The sequence below is a fragment of the Phaseolus vulgaris genome, chromosome 2 (assembly GCF_000499845.2).
Source record: "Phaseolus vulgaris cultivar G19833 chromosome 2, P. vulgaris v2.0, whole genome shotgun sequence".
Taxonomy (NCBI): Eukaryota; Viridiplantae; Streptophyta; class Magnoliopsida; order Fabales; family Fabaceae; genus Phaseolus; species Phaseolus vulgaris.
This window is the reverse complement of record NC_023758.2, coordinates 48529552-48549339: the sequence shown is the minus strand read 5'-3', so window position 1 is coordinate 48549339 and position 19788 is coordinate 48529552. Positions and strand designations below refer to the sequence as shown.

Here is a 19788-nt window from a genome sequence, read left to right as displayed (position 1 = left end):
AGGGAGATGTTATGCTTCTCTCTCTTCTTTCTTTCTCCTCCACCTCACACGCTTCCACTCTCTCAAAAGGAGCAAACTTTCATTTCATTTGCTTTTCCCTCGCACTGGCTCGGATATTTCCTAATTTTCTACTCTTCTTTCATTTCAATTTCCCTTCTTTGCAGTTTTTCTGTTGTGGGTTTCCTTTGAATTTCAGTGTAAGCAGTGCTCCTTTCATGCTACTGCTGGGCAGATTCAACTCTCATGGCTCTGCTGCTGCTGCTGTTCTTCATGCTGCCACTTTCAATTTCTGCATCTGGGTCTGGGGGTAAGTTTCTGAATCTATGCTCCTTTTTTTAGTTCACACTCAGTTGTTGTTGATTAATTTATCTATGTTGCATGCCCCTGGATATATTAATGTCTAATGGGTTTCACTTTCTTCTTCTTTTTGGCCATTGGTTTTTGTTTTTTCCCTCATTATGTCAGCTTCATCCTACCATAGTCAGTTCTTTCTGCCTGCCCATTGAAAGTGGCATTGGTTAATTCTTTATTGTTTATGATTTCATCAATGTTTTATTGTTTTCTCTATGAGTTTCTGTATTGGATTGCATTTACATTACTGTTTTGAAATTTGAAGAGGAGAGAGAGAGAGAGGGGGGATTAGTAACTGGTAAGTGTCTCTTTCATTTTTATTTTGAGTTATTCTTGTTCAAAGTAAAGGGTTTCTGCCATAAAATAAAATCTTTTACTTTGTACAGAGCTTAAGATCTGTCCTTTCCCGTCTTTGGTGGGAGCAATGTTGTTGCGTCCCAGCTCATCACACACTGTTACTCTGCTGCATTTGGCAGTTAACTGCATTTTGTAAAAGAAATGGACTAAAATACCCTTGTTTGAGAAAGCCTGATATGAATGTTGAAAAAGTATAGTTACACTTCTCTAATTGTAGCTGTGGAACAGCCCAGAAAGTTAAACATAGAGGTCAGCAATAGTAGATGGGACAATCTGCCACCTACCATTTATAAATAAATGCATTATCATGAAAATGTGCATTCTAGAATAGGCAACTAAGGCTACACAGAAGAATAACAAATAAATCTTCACATATGTCACCTGAAAAAGCCTTAGGGACAGTGGACGGTGGGGTGATTTTGACATTTGAAGACAAAGACATAAATACGCCTGAATTTATATGGTTTTTTGTGTGTAACTAACCTACCATTAATATTTTTACTTCTAGAATTTAATAATTATAGTAGTTAGAAAGTGATCTTGGTGATGTGGCACTTCATTCTGACCTCTTCAGTTCCCATGGACCGAGTTGCCAAATTTGTTTTCAACATTTTATGTTCGTAGCTTGCTAATTAAAGTGAATTTCTCTTTGTGTATCTTTGGTTGAAGAGCTAGGTGCTGGTGATGTGAATGTGTAACCTACCAACCAACATCATATGAGTGTTTTAAACATCTTTTAGCTAATGCTCTCCTTAGGTTTCCTTAGGTCCTACCATTACTGATAAGAACAAGAAACACATGGAGTGACGGGTATAAAAGCTTACTTCAACTTTTATCATGGCTCATGTCTCCATGATCAAATATGACCAATGCAGTTGATGTATCAACGTCAGTTCTAATTCGATTGTATCTAAGGATATTATTAGTTAGCTTGATGAATAATTGGGTCATCTATGAGCACTGCCGCTAATTACTATTAGCTGGCTACATCTTTTCACAAGACAGGTGGTGTTTGTATTATAAACAATAAAATTATAGAGCAAACTTATCAGATAAGTGAATCATTCCCCATTCTCCTTGAACCATATGTTTCTCTAGAAGTACATACATTTCTTTGGCTGTCACGTTGCATATTTAATTTTGGGCACCGACCAGCTGGTGTTGTCACTGGTTACAATATGAAACGTTCTCAATAGTTCTATGAGATTTTTATAGAGAAATCTAGGATCTAGAAAGGGTAAGCGTGTGCCAGTAAATAATGTCCTAGTGGTCCTCTTATTTCGTTTCTGAAGGTTTGTTTTGGATTGTTAATATTCTTTTTCTGAAAATGCAGTGAATTTTTTTATCCACTTGATGTACATTATATTGAGATTGAGGGTTTATACCTCATTGCTCTTGTAATTTACTCCATATCACTAAGTTGCACATCCTTTTTCGTGTTTGGATTTGCTATACAACTATTACATTGTTTTTTCTCTTTCCTATTTGTTGGTGATGGTTGCTGACATTTTTTATTCAGTTTATGATCAATATCACATGGTCACTTTGAGAAAACTCGTGTTAAAATGAAAGTCCTTCATTCATACGCTCCTTTTTTTTGACAGATGCATTTATTGGTGTCAACATTGGTTTAGATATATCTGATATCCCAGGCCCAACAGAGATTGTTGCTCTTCTGAAGGCTCAAAGTATCCAACATGTGAGACTCTATGATGCTGACCGAGCCTTACTTCGTGCACTTGCCAAGACAGGAATCCGTGTAACCGTTTCTGTTCCCAATGACCAGTTACTCGGCATTGGTCAGTCCAATGCAACTGCAGCAAACTGGGTTACTCGAAATGTCATAGCTCATATCCCTTCTACTAACATCACTGCCATATGTGTTGGATCTGAGGTTCTAACTACACTCCCAAATGCAGCCCCTATTCTAGTCTCTGCCATAAATTTCATTCATTCTGCTCTTGTTGCTGCTAATCTAGATCAGCAAATTAAAGTCTCTAGTCCGCACTCTTCTTCTATCATCCTTGATTCTTTCCCTCCTTCCCAGGCATTTTTCAACCGTACATGGAATCCAGTCATGGTTCCCATGCTTAAATTTTTGCAATCAACAGGTTCATATCTTATGCTCAACGTGTATCCATACTATGATTACCAGCAGGCCAATGATGCAATCCCACTGGATTATGCTTTATTCCGTCCCCTACCTCCAAATAAGGAAGCTGTTGATTCCAACACTCTGCTGCATTATACTAATGTTTTTGATGCAGTCGTTGATGCTGCTTATTTTGCAATGTTGGATTTGAACTTCACCAATATCCCTATTATGGTGACTGAGTCAGGATGGCCCTCCAAAGGTGACTCATCTGAACCTGATGCAACTGTTGATAATGCCAACACTTACAACAGTAACTTGATCAGACACGTCCTTAATAATACGGGGACTCCAAAACATCCTGGAATTGCTGTTAGCACCTATATTTATGAGCTTTATAATGAAGACTTACGATCAGGTCCATTCTCGGAGAAGAACTGGGGGCTATTTTATGCAAATGGAGAACCGGTGTATACCTTACACTTGACTGGTGCTGGTAATATATTTGCAAATGATACAACAAACCAAACCTTTTGTGTCGCAAAGAGTAATGCTGACCCTAAGATGTTACAGGCAGCACTTGATTGGGCTTGTGGACCAGGGAAGGTAGATTGTTCCCCTTTGCTGCAGGGTCAAACATGTTATGAACCGGATAATGTAGTTTCACATTCTACATATGCTTTCAATGCATATTATCAGAAGATGGATAAATCACCCGGTAGTTGTGATTTCAAAGGCGTTGCATCTATTACTACCACAGATCCAAGTATGGCAATACATACTCCTACATAAATATATGAGTTGGATACAAATGTGTGTACATTCACTAGAACACCATTGCTAGGCAATAAGTAAACATGCATGTTTGCATCCAGGCTTGCACCTTAACACAATAACCAGGTTTCATAGAATTACATATTAGATGAATTATGAATTGTTCTATATCAAAGAAGGTCTGCATAATCACTTTTCTATTTAAAGTTGCTTAGCATTTTAATTCAACTGATGTTTGTTGCATTGCAATTTTTACAGGTCATGGCTCTTGTATATTTCCAGGAAGGTATGATTCTAGAGCCTCTGTTACTTTGTTCGTTGCCATTCCTTTCCTGAATATATGTGCTGTCTTATTAATGTATATTCCCAATCCTTCTCTTTCAACTCTCAAAGCTGTTAAATTACTTTACATCTTTTTTCTTTCTTTGGTTTCATATTTATGGTGAAATACAGTCACGGGAGAAAGGGAACCCGAATAAATGGCACATCACTGGCCCCATCTAATTCCACAAGTTCGAGCTGTTTGTCACAATATTACTACAATGGTGGTTTTTTCACAAGCTCGTTGGGTCTGGTTGTTCTATTTTTGTTTGCAGTTATGTAAAACTAGGCCCATCTTCTGTCCATCTTTGGAATATAATTAATGGAGGCATTCTCTTCAACCTTCTTCTGCAAGATTGCATCGCAACATACCTTATTTAGAGTTCCTTCTAAAAATTATTTGAGTTGCCCAGTTGATCAACATGTATATCAGCAATTGTAATGAGTTGTCCATTGAATTTTGTACAAACAGACAGTAATTATTTGACATCATTGCTGTAAGCATAGTTTCTTTTCCTTTTGAATAACAATTTTATTCTTTGAATTTGAATTATTTTGTCTCTGGAATCATTTGGAATAATTTGGCATAATGATCTTGACATTGTACACAGCTGATGAATTGACTCTTTCGTGATGACTTGGATGGATTTAGGGAAAGCCTTCGTCAACAGTCAACCTTTAAGTACATTCGGGAACGCAAATAATATCATCATTCATCAGCCATAAGCTTTATACAAGTTACAGGAACTTAATGGCTTGGTGCATAATAGTTGAAACTTATCCGAAGTTGTACTTCATTATAGAACATCAGTAGTGTAGGTATATCCGTGAGAATTTTCATCACAAACTTTACAGATCAGTGAAGAGTCTGAAGAAGTGCACCACCAATTTGTGTGTTGCTTACAGTATGGTTTGTTACAGAAACTGCATTTGGGAAGCTGTAACCAACATTCAAGGCAGAATATATCTTCACAAGCTCCCTCTTCCACTTCTCCGGATTCAATGCATCCACCACAGTTTTCACACCTTGGAATACAAAATTTGCAACCCCTACATGGAGATAGTGGCCATTCCCTCCTCATGCAGTGCCCTCTGGGGCAATCATAAACCATCCTCACCTCAGAGCACCTGGGACATATCTCTAAATCAATAAGTCGTTGACTCTCTTCATGCTTAAATACCGAAAAGCGACCTCGTTCATGATAGTAGACAGGCTGCTGCTTTTGCTGCTCCTCTAATGGATGATTCTTTCCCAGCTTCATGATAAGCATGTCAAGATGATCCTTCTGTACATTGTAAATGCCGTTTATACTTAAGGTCTTCAAGCAATTGCTTCTTTGGCATAGTGTTTCCACTGCTCTTAGAACTCCTTCAGGGGTTATACCTGTGCACGCTGGTATACGCAGCTGCACCCCAAATGAAACCATAAATGAGACAACACTTCAATCCTACTATGTTGGCAAAACCTGATTTTTCCTCCTATATGCATTCAGTTTCTAGCTTATGTGAAGATCTAGACATGGTTGTCAAGTAGTTTTTCAATTTTCAATTAATTTTACAGAAAATCCACAGCCAGTTTAACACTCAATTCCATACATTTCTTTACATTGTCCTAATTGATAAAGAACTACACCGAACCTCACAGATTCATTCAGATAAAACAGGAAACCATGAAAAGTTTATTGGTACCTTGTTTATGAGAGGGTTTTGTTCCACGACCCTTTGGAGCCCCTCGTCGGTAACGTGCATGCAGTTGATGAGAGTGAGAGTTTTGAGCCTACCATTGGCTTTGGAGGTGACTTTCAGTAGAATCTCATCATTGAGTCGCCAACTGAGAGGCTTTTCAACAGTAAGATTCAACCATGGTAATATGTCATTGTTGACTGCATCCCTGAGTGATGTGCAAACCTGAGACATGAGCACAACCTCGTACACAGGAAGATATGTCAAGACTAGAAACATAGCCTGGTGAGGAGGCTCTGCTTCATGTTGTTCCTGCTCAACTGTTAAACTAACCGCCTTGGATGCCTCTGCCATGTTTGGTTCTCTTACGAAATCAAAACTTGATATTTTAATATCAGTGTAGTAGATAAAATGAGTTGGCAAGGGACACGAAATCAAATCTCAGTATGACACGTTAACTATATATGTGGTTCAAGGTGTGCCAGCCACACATCACAAATCTTCACTTCCCTTTATCCCACCTTTACCCCTTCTCTATGGAGGTATAATTATCACTTAAATAAACTCAGTTTCTTAAATGGTGTGTGAATTTTTATAATTATAACACGATTTTAATATAATTTAAAAGAAATATTTTTTTTTTAAAACTCATATTTATTGTATAATTTCTTTTATGATTATAAAAATAAGGAACAAATTTTTTGAACTAAAAATATCTTTATTGTTAAAAATAAATAAAAGTATATTGTGCACATAAATTTTTATTGTCAATATATGTAATTTATAATTATATAATATATAGATTTGTGTTCCATATTCTATAATTTAAAGATTATATATATATTTGTGTTTGTATCCGTATCGTATGAGTGTTTATGACCGTATCGTATCAGTATTAGTGTCTATGTTGTATAAATGTCCGTATCCGCATCGTATCAGTCTGTTTACATATCTTTTCACCTACAAATTTCAATACTGTATAATATTGTGCACTTAAGTAATCTCAATAATTTAATTTTTATTTTTTTTACTATTTAAAAATTAAGAAATAAATTATTTCTATTTCTTCTAAGGGCAAGTTGCATCATCTTCCTCTACCATTGTCACACAGTGAGTTTATATTAGTTTCCAGAACTTTCTCATCAACATTTGCTGATGCCTTCTGCATCTTGTCAACTTCATCTTCCTCTGTGAGTATATATTATTTTCCAGAACGTTATCAACAAAACTAGCTAACATCTTCTTATTGAATTTTGGAATTTTGACTATCATTTCTTCCTCAAATTTAAAATATTTTACATAGAAATATTTTGTTTGGATATAATTTTTTAAAATTAAAATTTTAGAAATTTATGAAAATAATTATATATATAATAGAAATTAAATGATAGTAATTTTAAAATTGAACTAATTTATCTAAATGAAAATAAAAAACAATTCAGATTCTTTGAAAATTTTAAAATTTCTTATCTAAGGTTCATATTGGATGAATAATTTTATAAGATAATTTATAATATAGAATGTTTAAAATTATTTATGTAAAATATGTTATTTGAATTCAATTTAAAAAATAAATAAAATTATAGCAATTTACAAGAGTAATTTTATAAATCTCAAAAAGAAGAATTTGGAAATATTTATATTATTCTTTTATGAACAACCAAAGAGTTCAACCTAACTTTGATATGAAAGCGATTGGGGTTGGCTAGCCCGCCGAAACACATGCCAACAAGTTGATCATTGAATAATCAGGTTTGGTCATTTTTAAATTTATTAATAATTTTTTTTAAAACACACTTTATCACATAAATATTTTTAAGTCTTTAAGTAATTAATTTCTCTAGTTGAATTAATTGAAAGTGCTTATAAACAAAAAATTCACAAACACCACCTTAAAATTTTGGGTTAAAAGTGATGTGATGCTATTTTATTCCCTTCTTAGGACTAGCCCAGTTTATTTCTATAAATGATTTAGGATTTCTTGTTCATCTCCAAATCTACCAAGGGATTCACATCTTTTTAATGATCTAGGGTAAAAATAATTCAGAAAAATGATGTAGTTATAACTGGCATGGTGTGAGAAAAATCCTAACACTGAGAAAATAAAGATCCATTGTGTTGAAACAGGTTTCAGATAGATAATAGATTTTGTGTAACGTACCAAAGTGTTAAGTGTGAATTTGAGAGTGGAATTCTGTAAAATTATCTATTTCTGAGATGAAGAAAGAGTATCCTTTCACTTTCACAACAAATTACACACTCGAATGCTCTCCCATTCCAAACTGAAGTGCATCAAGTACTTCACAGAATACAAATGTCTTTAAATTTTACAATTTGCAATTTCACTCAGTTGGTTTGAAATACTAAATTATTTCAAGTTTCCAAGGAGTTTTGCATGTGGAAGTTATGAATGGTCTAATGGTTCAACTGCTGTCTTGAATAGAAGGATATAAACTTTGTCAATGGAAAAATACACGAAACCACCAACAGAATGAGTTACATAGGAGCCAAAACTAGTGCCCACAATGCAGTGCCATGCTGGACCATATGAAGAATCAAATTCCTGCAAAACAAGAATGTTTTTGTCTGAGCCATTCAAGCATGCCAAAAAATGTTCAGAAACAAGGAAATGAAATGAGCAGTGAGATTTAAATTCTGCAACTAAATAGACTATGCTTTGTGTTATATAGATTCATCTGATCCTCCACTTATTCATTGTGTTATTATTAGTATGAGTCTTGTTAACTGTACTAGACAAAAGGATAGAGCACAGAACATCCAAAGATTGTGAGTGCACCCTTAATTGATGTGTAAAAGATGATCTTTTTACTGCTATTTTTTTAGTATATATTGATAAAATCCATCGTATAGTTCTTGATTCTATTTTAATTCAGTCACTAAGACTAATTAATTTAGAATTCCCTAAAGTACAACAAATAATATTTGGATACCGATCCACTTATTACATAATCGGGTTCAGACCAATCGGGTTCAAACCCATCACCCTACACCCTACTCAGGCACAGGCCACTGAAGCTGTTACTAAGTCATAATAGGGTCTAGGCTCATTACCCTACATTAACCAACAAGATAATTCAATCTTCATTGGACCACAGAGTTACCATACTCTTCATGATACTCGTACTTTATCACTTGATTGAAACTAAGTCTTCTTCAATAAAATTGAACATAAAACTGGTGAAGCCTCATAAGGCAACTCCTGAGTCTACTCAATATCTTTTCTTGCCATCTCTATACTCAAAGTAAACACCCTTAACGTGCCATTTTCAGTCTCTTCTGATACAAGCTAGTTTGTATACTATAGGATAGCTACAGAGCCTTCCTTCAGCAAACCAATTGCCACAGCCCGCAAGAAAGATAAAATAGCAGATCAATTTCAAACAAGCTTAGTTCCATTTTGAAATTACCAAACAACTAGCCCTTCCATAGATGTTCACTCAATTGACAAAAATACCAATACCCCAAATGAAAACTGACTCATAAAACTTGTGATTTTAAAACCATTGGTCGTGCCAACTAGTTTTTTTGAAGCAAATTAACAACAAAGACTTGTGATCAAGAAGATCAAACACAAACAACCAACATAAAGTACTACATTGAGGAAGAAGAATAAACATAGGAGAGCTAAAATAACGGTTTGTCACATCAGACCACTTTTCATATTTCAAAAGCTTGCAAACTAGCCATTGAGATTTCACACCATGTATGTGGCAAAAGATCAGAACCAGAAACAGATCTTGTAAAGAAAACAAGACACTTGAAATGAACACAAACAATAATTAAAAAGAAAGGTAACCTTCTTAAGTGCAAGGGCTAGGCGTTTACTATCGAGCTTCTTTGGTGACATAGAATCCAGAAGATCACGAGCACAACGAAAGGCACAATTCTGAAGAGGGAGAGGCATGTCACAAGCTCTGACACGAAGGTTACTGTGTTGTAGGTGATCATGCTGCTCTTGTTGCTCTATGTCTTTCTTCTTCTGTATCAAGCCTTTAAGGAACTTGCTTCTTCTTTCTAGCTCCTCCTCTGCACCAGCCATCTTCTTCCCAACTCACCCTCTCATCACTCACACACACATCAAAGCCTTTTCTTCTCTTGCACTCTTACTTTCTCAGATAAAGCAGTGCCAAATACCCTTTGCACTCTATTGTCCCCTGGAGGGGCCCCAAAGAGAGTAAAGGAACAAAGAGAAAGTAAGAGGGAATAAGTATGGCGAGATTAAGACGGAAACAAAATTTAGATGCTATGTTTAGTATTGTGTAGTGCGAGTGCCTTTGGTAGGTTTGGTATTGGTTTTTGAGTTGCGGTGGTTCTTTTAATGCATGCATTTGTTGTTGTGTGCGTGTACTCGTTGGTTAAGGCGTAGAGACACTTTGCAAATTTCTAGTTTATCAATACTTTGATATGCTGAAAACATTGGATACTAAACCACATCATGAAGTTCATTGATTTTTATAATTAGTTTTTTGTGTAATTTTTTTACATCACTTTTAAACTCTTCAAAATATATCATAAAAGTTAATTGGATGATTTGAAGAATTCGAAGTATATTCGTAGATCAGGTGTTAAACAGGTTCACCTTAACTATTTTTTTATAAGAGTTGAAACATTCCTAAATATATGTATAAGAGTTAAAATATTCTTAAAATGTCTGTATAAGGATTTATACACCAAGTATATGTGAATCTAAACCTAAAAGTATGATAAGAGTGTAATCCACTCATGAAATTTGGTGTTATATTATATTTGGCAGGAATAGTTTATATGGGTGTGGTTTTGTTTTTATACTTTATTGGAAGTTGTTATCTTAATTTGTCCTACTTATAGTATATACATTTGCTTTACTTTTTTGGCTGCAATTTTTGAACTAAAAGACATTATGGGAATTAGGAAATGATGCTGGATGCATCTACTTTATACAGTCATGCAAAATCAATCATTTTTTACTTTTTCTTTTTTCTTTCATTTTACTAACAATAAATAATTTTACTTTTCCTAGCATTGACAAAACCTGCTAAGAGGGAACATGTCCACCACTCTTGTCTGTCGTGGATTTGGTCAAAGTAGAAGTTTCCCAGTGGCTATGAACAGTATGTACACACTGTATTTTTTTTCTGCTAAGAAAATCAATGGAAAACTTCGTTTATCGTAACTAATGTGTGATTCCGCAAGCTCGAGGAAGTTATGAAATGGCTAGGCTACATCTATAGGAAATTATGTGAAATTTTAACTTTAGTTAAGAGTATGTTAATAAAATACTTAGTATATGTACTTTATGTTTAATCTTTTTGTAACACGTTTTTATTTATCAGAGATACATTATCAAGCTACATCATTAGTGTATTTAGTCTTTAAAATAATGTATATATTAATAATTGTTTTATGTTATCATTACTTATCACTTTCATGTATATATGAAATGATTACATAAATATATGTGCCTGATAGCATAGAGAGTTGAAGAATAAAGATAGAAAATAATGATTATAGTACTAAGAGGTAGAGCTACTGCTGTTAGTTTGAACATGAGATTAGAGGACATCACAAAGTTCATAATAATACCTCTCTCAGAATCATAAACCTTACACCTGTTGTTCTTTTCTTCAAGTTCTCCAACCTTTAACAAGTTATTCTTTAGATCAAGCACATACAAAACTTCAATTATCACTTGTATTGTTGGAAAAGTGAGAATTAATTTTTCTCGTGTAGATAAAAAATGTCACAGTGAAAGTAATAAGCAAATAAAAGAAAAATAGAGTAAATTAAAATAATGTTACTGAGAATTTTTAACGAAAAAATCTTCTCAACTTGAGAAATAAAAACACGCATCCTAATCTAAAAAATGTTTTCACTATAATAGTAGGATTACAATATTTGTTTTTCTCACTCTCTCTGTGAGCATAACACTCAATCTCACTAAATAAGGATGAAATACAATATCTCAATAATTTCTTACTAGGATTTCTAATCTCACATGATAAATATCTATTTTCTCATTTATTCTCTATGTTGCTCTTCTCACTTGCTTGTCTTTCTCTCCTCACAAGTTTTCTTTATATAGATAATGAGAGGAAAACTTAGCACATAAAAAGATAGTGGATAATTAAAACATATCATATTTTTTTAAGAGATATATATAATCACAAGACTTTTAGAAAGACAAACAGAATGTTGAATGTAGATTCATTCGTCATGGTTCCATTAAAATAATTAAAATAATTAGAGATTCTCAATATGTATTCCAACATTCCGTTTGCCTTTCACCCCAACATTGCTTTATTTCCTAGCTTTATACTGTCTTCCAAGTGCTCATAAAGATCTGGAAAACATTCCTTTTTATTGCACATGTGATTGCTACAATCTGAATCTATAAACCAATCGTCCTGCAAAAGTTGTTCATCTCAAACGCAAGCCATGAGAAACATTTCTTCTGAAGTCTCTCTATGATTGCTTTCCTTGTTTTGACATTCCCACTTGAAATGTCCTAGTTTATGTACAATTTCAAAGTAATATTGTGGTCTTTGTGATCTTCTGCATCTGCCAGCAAATACTAACTTTGCATACATGGTTCCTTCAAAAACGTAAAGTACACCATCTTCAGAGGTATAACCAAAACTTGGAGGTTGTGTATAAAGTGCAATCACAATAAACAAGCTCACTCTGGTTGATCAGGAGCATCCTCAAGGTAATTGCATGTCCATTTTAGGCTCATTAGCCGGGTCTTTCAAAATATCACGGATTGCAAGCATCAGAAAACAGCAACATATCATTTCCAGAACAGTTTTTTGAGCTAGAGTGCTGAAAGCATAACCCTAGTTCAAGATAACATGTAGCAAGTTTTGGTAGTACAATACAGAAATGATGTTTTGTATTCAATTTGATGATTCTCATGATCTAGAGACTTACACAATTATTGGGTTCCTTGACACTTTAAATGATGGCAAAAGGATCTAAATGATGGAGTTTTAAATTATTGAGGGACTAAGTGATTGTTAAAATCTTCTGAGTACTAAAGTGATCGTTCTTGTAATCTTAGAGGCAAAATGACCGTCTATCCAAGAAAAAAGAACAACGAAAATGCATTCATAAGTACTCAATAATCTAGTCATGGAATGAATATGCTTGTGGAGCACTTACATACAAAAACAATAAATTGAGTTTAATAGAGTTTCAATTTCAGATACACTTCAGCTATCAACATATAGGTAGTGTTTAGTAGACACGTTAGGTATTGCTTGGTAAACATGTCAAAACAGGGTGGAACATAACAAATGGATTGTGTTCTGTTTGGTGCATTTCCAAAATAGAACATAGTAGGGCATGAGGTTAAAAAATGCTGCATTTTGATTTCACTTAAAAAGGGTAGAACCAATAACAGAAAAGGACATTTTATCCACACTACAAACACTATCATAGTAAACCACTTGCTTCAAAGTTGGATCTTCTCATGTTACATGGCTATCGTGGTAAGAAATAGTACTTTGTTCTCTATTGCCCATTACTTTGGAAGATCATCAAACTTTTGTACCTAAATTCAGTGACTGCTAAGGCCAAAAGAAAAAGAGAATTTATTAAACATAGCACTGGTACATGTTCATTTATTGCAGGATTAAGTAACATGTCAGGGTGATAATTCTGTCTTAAAAATAGGTTTTGAGCCGTAAGAGAGAAATCAGTGACTAAAAAAAGTGATTATAGTTTTAAATTAAAATCTCATTTGCCACAAATCCTGAATTACCCAGATAACCGAGCAATAATTACAACATATATCAGTCTGTTAAACGTTTCCACTGTCTTATTTCCTTCTCCATGTTTGATATCTCCTTATCATACTTTCCCTGTTTCTCACCCTTCTGTCATTTGAGTGAGCATCTATATCACTGTTATTTTCTCTAAATAATACATTTTTTTTATCAGATATGTCCTGCACAAGCAATCACAATTGACGCGAAAGAACCTGTTGATGCCATTGTTGAAGGGCCTGAACAAGTTTGAAGGCAAAAAATGTAAATTATTTTTAAGAGTGATTAAAGAGTAGCATTTGGTATCATCAGTCTTTTACAAATATAGGAATATCAATAATCGTAAGTGAGCAAAAAAAATAATAATAATAAAATAAAATAAAAATAAAAATATAATAATAATAATAATAATAATAATAATAATAATAATAATAATAATAATAATAAAATAATGAGCTGTGTAATGCTCAATATAGATAAAATACGTTGATCATAGCTACCATGACATAAGACAGCTACCCCTTCATTAAAAACTCAAACCCATTTATTTTGAAATAGTACATGAGGCTAGGACACTTCTCTTAAATGACGTATTTGTATCAGACACACGAATTGGTGTCGACACTCGTAGGACATTTGTCGGTGAAGTGTTCAATTCAAAAAATATTTGTTAGATTTCTGAAAATTCTTGAACGGTTTTAACACAATTTTAAAAAAGATAAATACAATAATTTTTTAAAAACTCAAATTTATTGTATAAATCTTTATTATGATTATAGAAATAAGAAACAATTTTTTTTGAACTAGTCATGAAAAACATCTTTCTGCTTTAAAAAAAAATTGAAACATACTCATACACATAAATATTTATTATCAATTTATATAATTCATAATTATATAATATATAGATTTGTGTCTTTCTGTCTAGAAATTATACGTATCTCCGTATTCGTGTCAGTGTCGTATCAGTATCCATATCAGTAAATGGTACTTATTGTTGCTTTGATTTGATTGTTTATTATTAATTAAGCTTGAGTATAATGTCAAATCCAAGGTTTTTGAAGTTACACGATAATCTTTGGCACAAGGCAATGAACAATGTTTTGGTGAATAAAAAACTAAGAGAATGTCAATGTCTTGTTTTGGTCATCTCACGTGGACGGACGAAGAAATAAAAAAACAAAAATTAGCATTTGAAGGAACGAAATGGCTGCCACAGTTTTGTTTTCTTATTAATACTGTAACTTTGCTAGGACCCAAAAGACAGGCATTGCATAATCTCTGCATCAAATCAAATATTATTGAAAAAATTACTATAACCTACTTAAAGAAAAATAAAATGACAAGTTCTTTATAAAACACATAATACTTAAGAAAATTTTAAATGACATATAACTTTTTGCAAATTACAATTATCCTGTATATGCTTTTATCATTTTTAAAATTCTGATTTTTTATGATTGATACTATAAAAAAATACATCTATGTAAACAAATAAAAGACTATTTTATAAACTAAAAAAGATTTGATATATAAAATAGTTTTTATTATTAATAAAAATTTATAAAATAATTTTTAAATTGTTATCTAATTATTAGTTATTAAAGTTTTAGTTATTTATTATTTTATATTTTAAATTAATTTATATTAAATATTAGTACCAAATTTAGGTAACTAATTTATATATAAATTTAAAAATTATTTTATAAATTTTTATTAATAATAAAAATAATTTTAGATATAAATAATTTTTTAATCTTTAAATTATTATTTAATTTAGTTAATATAGTAACTAATTATTTTTTATCTTATATTTTAGTTACTATTTAATAATTTTCGTGAAAGTATTTGATCATGTATATATTTTTTTTCACAAAAACTCATTTAAGGGAAACATACTTTAAATGTTGCCTCTTTATGATCCTAAACATCTATGTAAAAGTTTCAAGTAAACTGCCAAATCTATATTATAAAAAGAATTGATAAATAAAACTTAAAGTGTGTTTGTTCATGTATTCATTGTAAGTGTTTAGTATCATATAAACAAAAACGATTAAATTTAGAAGATAAAGTAATAAAACTAGTACTAATTTGTTTTCTTTTATCAGTTAAAACTTTTTTACATTTAAGAACCTATTTCATGGAGACAACACCCATTTTTTACGGGATAGTTATATCGTTTTATTAAATATATTAAAGTAAAAAAAATAAGTATCCTGTGGGGAAAATTGCCCCTCTACCACATCCATTGTATTCTTATTTATTGTTTTTATTTTACAATAATTATATTTGTATATTCATTTTCTCTTTATATTCCATTCTATTTTCTTCAAATTTTTCTCTTTTTTCATTTTTTGATTTATTATTTCTTTCTCTCTTTATTACTATATGGCCGAAGATAGAATGTATATTTATCAAGCTTCTTATTTTGTGAACAGCTTCAATGTGTGTTCCAAACCAATAACGGTTAACTTCTTTTTTTACTGTTTTTCTTACAAAGCACGCTCACACGTATGTGGCCAAGTCGCAGGATGCAATCATTTCTTTCTCTGATTGGTGTGTTGATCTTTTGGTCTGTATGGAGATGATGTTTTGTTTGGATATAAGAGTGAGGATTGTAGGCGGTTCTTTCCGGATTTATTTAAGTATTTAGGAGTTGATGGAGTGTGTGTTGTGAAAAAAAGTTAAAGGTCGTATATTTTGTATTTGGGTTGGGTCACCTCACATTTATTCATTGTTTAGTGCTGATAAAAAAAAATATGTAGCCAATCACAATTTAATAACTACTTTGGGAATCTCATATTAAATTACTGATTCAAACTATTACATTGAAAATATCTTAATATCATAGATATAAAATGAAAAGATTAAGACACTTAGAACAGAAGAAAATGCAGAAAAGAAAAAAATGCAGGTAATACCATATTCGTAGAAAGAAAACAACAACAACAACAACAGAAAATAATACACTGTTGAATCATAAGTGAGACATGCATCACATATGCATTGTGCGTGATTCTCAACGAGTCATAGGTTGAACTGCTGGAGCAGTTGGAACCCTTGCTACAGCCTCCTTCCCTCGCTCAACAATTCCTTCCCACCCTAAGTGTCATTTTCAAATCAAACACATTAGTTCATCATCACAAACAAAGCAACTCATTCTATAGAAATGAATGGATTTGGTTGGTACCAATGAGCATGTCAAATCCACGGTTTTGAAGTTCACGATGTTCTTGGCACAATGCACAGGTTTCACAACAACAATGAGTCAAGAAATCCAAAAATGGAGTCCCCTTCAACTTGTATTGTTGCCTCATCTTGGTGCGGTATACACATGAGTATATACAACCACAGCCAAGTAAACAGTAAATCAGTGAATACAGTGCTCCACTAGCACCACATGCTGCACATCAAACATCAACATTCATTACTTACCAATAACCTATCCAACAACCTAATTAGCATTACTTAATCAACCTCAACCTCATAGAAATCAAAGAATTAAGACACCAATCAAATGAAAAGATACTTGAAAGTTATCATCATCAAACATATATGCCACACAATACTTTTTCTCAGAAAGAAACTGTTTCTTACACGTTGCTCCCTTGTCGACAACCTCTGCAATTTGACCAAACGTGATGCATGGACACAAGCACGTTATGAAACCTGAAACAAAATACAGATGAGACAATATATATGTAATTAATCTAAAAGAAAAAATAGTAATGGCTTAAGAGTTTGTAGGAGTTATAACGGTGCAACTATTACGAAGTGGACTTTAAGCCTAACTCAACCCCATAAAACCGACTTAATGGGGTGAGGTTTGCATCCACTTATATACTACCAACACTACTTAATACTTGGTTGTGAGAAGAGGAGCTTACAGTTTTTGAGGTCGGAGAAGCAGTCAAAGAGGCCGGTGGACCATTCAGTCTCCGGCATCGGAGAAGCAGCGGCAGCGGGATGATTGTGGTGTGGTTGTGCACCTTGTGAGGTTGGTGGTAGAGACATAACTCTTACAATTTTGATGGTGGTGAGTGTAGTAACTGAAGCTTTGAAATAAAAAAAAATTGATTAAGTATAAGTAATCACTGTCATTATTAAGAACTAGAATTCTCGAAAGAGAACTTACCGAAAGATAGGAAATGATTAATGTGTGAGTGAGAGGCCGTGGCAGGCAACAATTTATAGTAGAATTGAGGGACAATGTTCAATATTTTTTTACCAATTCATTTCACCCATACATATAACTTAAACCACGTTTCTCTTTTTAAACTAAATATTTCGGCATAAGAAATTGTGCTTCTACACAAACTCTGAATAAAATATTACACAATTCAAATAGAAAAAAAAAAGAAAAGAAAAAAATACGAGGTAAATATATAAAAACAAAAACGACTGCATAAATTTTCTTACTACATGATTATTAAACTCATACTCTATATCTAAGCCCTAAACAGAGACGAAAGAATAAAATCTAAAGTCATTTAACAAATTTGAATGGGATATAATATTTTGAGCTCAAGGAAAAATATAGAATGGAATTAATATTTCAAACTTAAAGAAAACATACTATCCCATTTTCAAATAAATTCGTGTGTTAAACCACACCTAAATACTTATGGTATTACCTTTTTTAAGAAAAAAAAATCACGACAATAAAATAAAATTGATCATGCAACTATATTCAACTTTATCTATAAGAATGTATAAAAGAGATTTTCGCCGTTTGCTATAAATGAATCATTTTTATATTTTATTTTTAATAATATTTTTTAATTTATACAAAATGAGGTATCTTATTATATATTAAATTATATACTAATATAGATTATATATTGGTATATATAATAAACGAAGTGATAAAAATAATATACATATAATATTTAATATATTTAAAATAAAAAAAATAGAAATATTAAACTTTAACTATTGAAATAAAATAACGTAATAAAAATTGTGAATACACGATGAAACATCGCCTAATATTTAAACAAATTAAACAAAAACTTACATTAAAAAAACTAATGTAGAGTAGAGAAGAAATAATATAGAGGAATGGTCAGATAATAAAATTAGAATAAGAAAAGAAAGGAAGAAAACCATGTTTAGAATTAATTTTATTCCATATTTTTTTATTAAAATATTTAGTGAATGGTTTTAGGCTGATTTTGGCTTTAAACCCTAAAACCTAATAATCTCGATCTAATGAATTTGATTAAATTCGATCTATAACATTTAAAATATTCAATTTTAAACATTTAGAATGAGTTAAATTGATTTATTTAGATGTATAAATAGGTACATGCAAAGCACTAAGAGGTAAGCTCTTAATAAAATAAAAAGTAAAAGTGTTTGGTACCTTCTTCTCTTTCTTTATTCTTATTTATCGTTCAAAGGGTTCGCAAAGTCCAAGTTGTTGTGAGGGCCATTTATAAATTAACTATTTCGGTATAGCTTGGAAAATAGGATTTAAATTATAAATGGTAATGTGTCTGCACAACTTCATTTTATTGGTTTGTTGCATGAGAGTTTGTAGGTATAAAATATTTTTTTAAATCAATGAAAATAAAAAATTTAAAGTTGTGTTTCGGTCCATATATGTACTTCAGAGGGTAGAATTTAAAATGGTTAATTTTAATATTTTTAAGAATATAAGCCTGCATGAAGAAATTATGGAAGCGTAGGAAAATGTCATTAAAATGAGTGACACTTTGACTGAAAAATTGAATAATAAAATCTTTAATCATCTTTTCCATTATATCTCGACATTTATTGGGGAACAATGACACTTCTCTTCTTCTAAAGGTGTGGAACCATGACATTAATTGCCTATGTTAAAATGGAACATTATTGTCCTTTATGTCTAACTCAGGCAAATAGGCATAGGGTGGTTACATGAAATTCTAAATTACCTTTTGAGTTACTGGGGCTTTCTCCATTTTTTTTTTCTTTGACTAGTTTAGATTCATTGCTTTCTTCCTCTTTTCTGAACTTACAGAAATTGTTGAGCAATTCGTTTTGGATAAAGGATGTGGTAGTCATAGTGTTTGTGCATATGACTGAGTGAACTAAACCCGTAATCAGGAGTAGCTTTTCAGCGTCAACTATGATTAAATGCTTAAACTATAACATTGCAACTTCTTTTCTACTTTCAACATCATTAATAACAACCTTCTCAGCAGTAAAAATGATATCTGCATGGTATGATTCCGTGAAAGGAACAATACTTTACGGAATTACACCAGTTTCCAAGAAAGATGAAGGAAATTTAAGTTTTGAAGGTCTTGCTTTGCTTGCCTGAGTAAAAGGTTACGTTTGGGGAACTAAATTGAGAAAAGATTAATGATGAAATGAAAACAAAGTCTTTAAGAAAAGACAAAGAAATTCAGAAAGAATGGAAAGTTAGTCAAGTTTGGCAAGTTTGAACAGAACAGGGTCCAC

The 19788-nt window shown here is 32.3% G+C and overlaps 4 protein-coding genes across 5 annotated transcripts; 1 reads left to right on the top strand and 3 right to left on the bottom strand.

Annotated features, from left to right (window-relative positions):
* Window positions 1–5344, top strand: LOC137812937 (glucan endo-1,3-beta-glucosidase 3). Of its 2 annotated transcripts, XR_011081304.1 has the most exons (5): window positions 2–307; window positions 2313–3566; window positions 3833–3860; window positions 4028–4392; window positions 4507–5344. XR_011081304.1 is itself a non-coding variant. In XM_068615194.1 (4 exons), exons 1-4 carry the CDS (start codon window positions 244–246, stop codon window positions 4176–4178), a joined length of 1497 nt encoding a protein of 498 aa, XP_068471295.1. In that variant the 5' UTR covers window positions 1–243; the 3' UTR covers window positions 4179–4445. The 2 variants fall into 2 exon arrangements, 1 of the variants encoding a protein (XP_068471295.1); XM_068615194.1 differs by lacking the exon at window positions 4507–5344 and having other exon boundaries at window positions 1–307; window positions 4028–4445.
* Window positions 4403–6026, bottom strand: LOC137812939 (F-box protein SKIP28). The gene is made up of 2 exons (XM_068615198.1): window positions 5585–6026; window positions 4403–5301 (listed from the first exon to the last, which is right to left on the bottom strand). The coding sequence occupies exons 1-2, from the start codon at window positions 5930–5932 to the stop codon at window positions 4693–4695; spliced, it is 957 nt and encodes a 318-aa protein (XP_068471299.1). The 5' UTR covers window positions 5933–6026; the 3' UTR covers window positions 4403–4692.
* A 1744-nt stretch (window positions 6027–7770) lies between these two features.
* On the bottom strand, window positions 7771–9887 carry LOC137812940 (uncharacterized). Its single transcript, XM_068615199.1, has 2 exons — window positions 9396–9887; window positions 7771–8141 (listed from the first exon to the last, which is right to left on the bottom strand). The coding sequence occupies exons 1-2, from the start codon at window positions 9636–9638 to the stop codon at window positions 7983–7985; spliced, it is 402 nt and encodes a 133-aa protein (XP_068471300.1). The 5' UTR covers window positions 9639–9887; the 3' UTR covers window positions 7771–7982.
* A 6241-nt stretch (window positions 9888–16128) lies between these two features.
* On the bottom strand, window positions 16129–17568 carry LOC137809837 (protein PLANT CADMIUM RESISTANCE 3-like). The gene is made up of 5 exons (XM_068610907.1): window positions 17477–17568; window positions 17229–17396; window positions 16939–17010; window positions 16532–16744; window positions 16129–16443 (listed from the first exon to the last, which is right to left on the bottom strand). The coding sequence occupies exons 2-5, from the start codon at window positions 17353–17355 to the stop codon at window positions 16361–16363; spliced, it is 495 nt and encodes a 164-aa protein (XP_068467008.1). The 5' UTR covers window positions 17356–17396; window positions 17477–17568; the 3' UTR covers window positions 16129–16360.
* Window positions 17569–19788: the final 2220 nt, after the last annotated feature.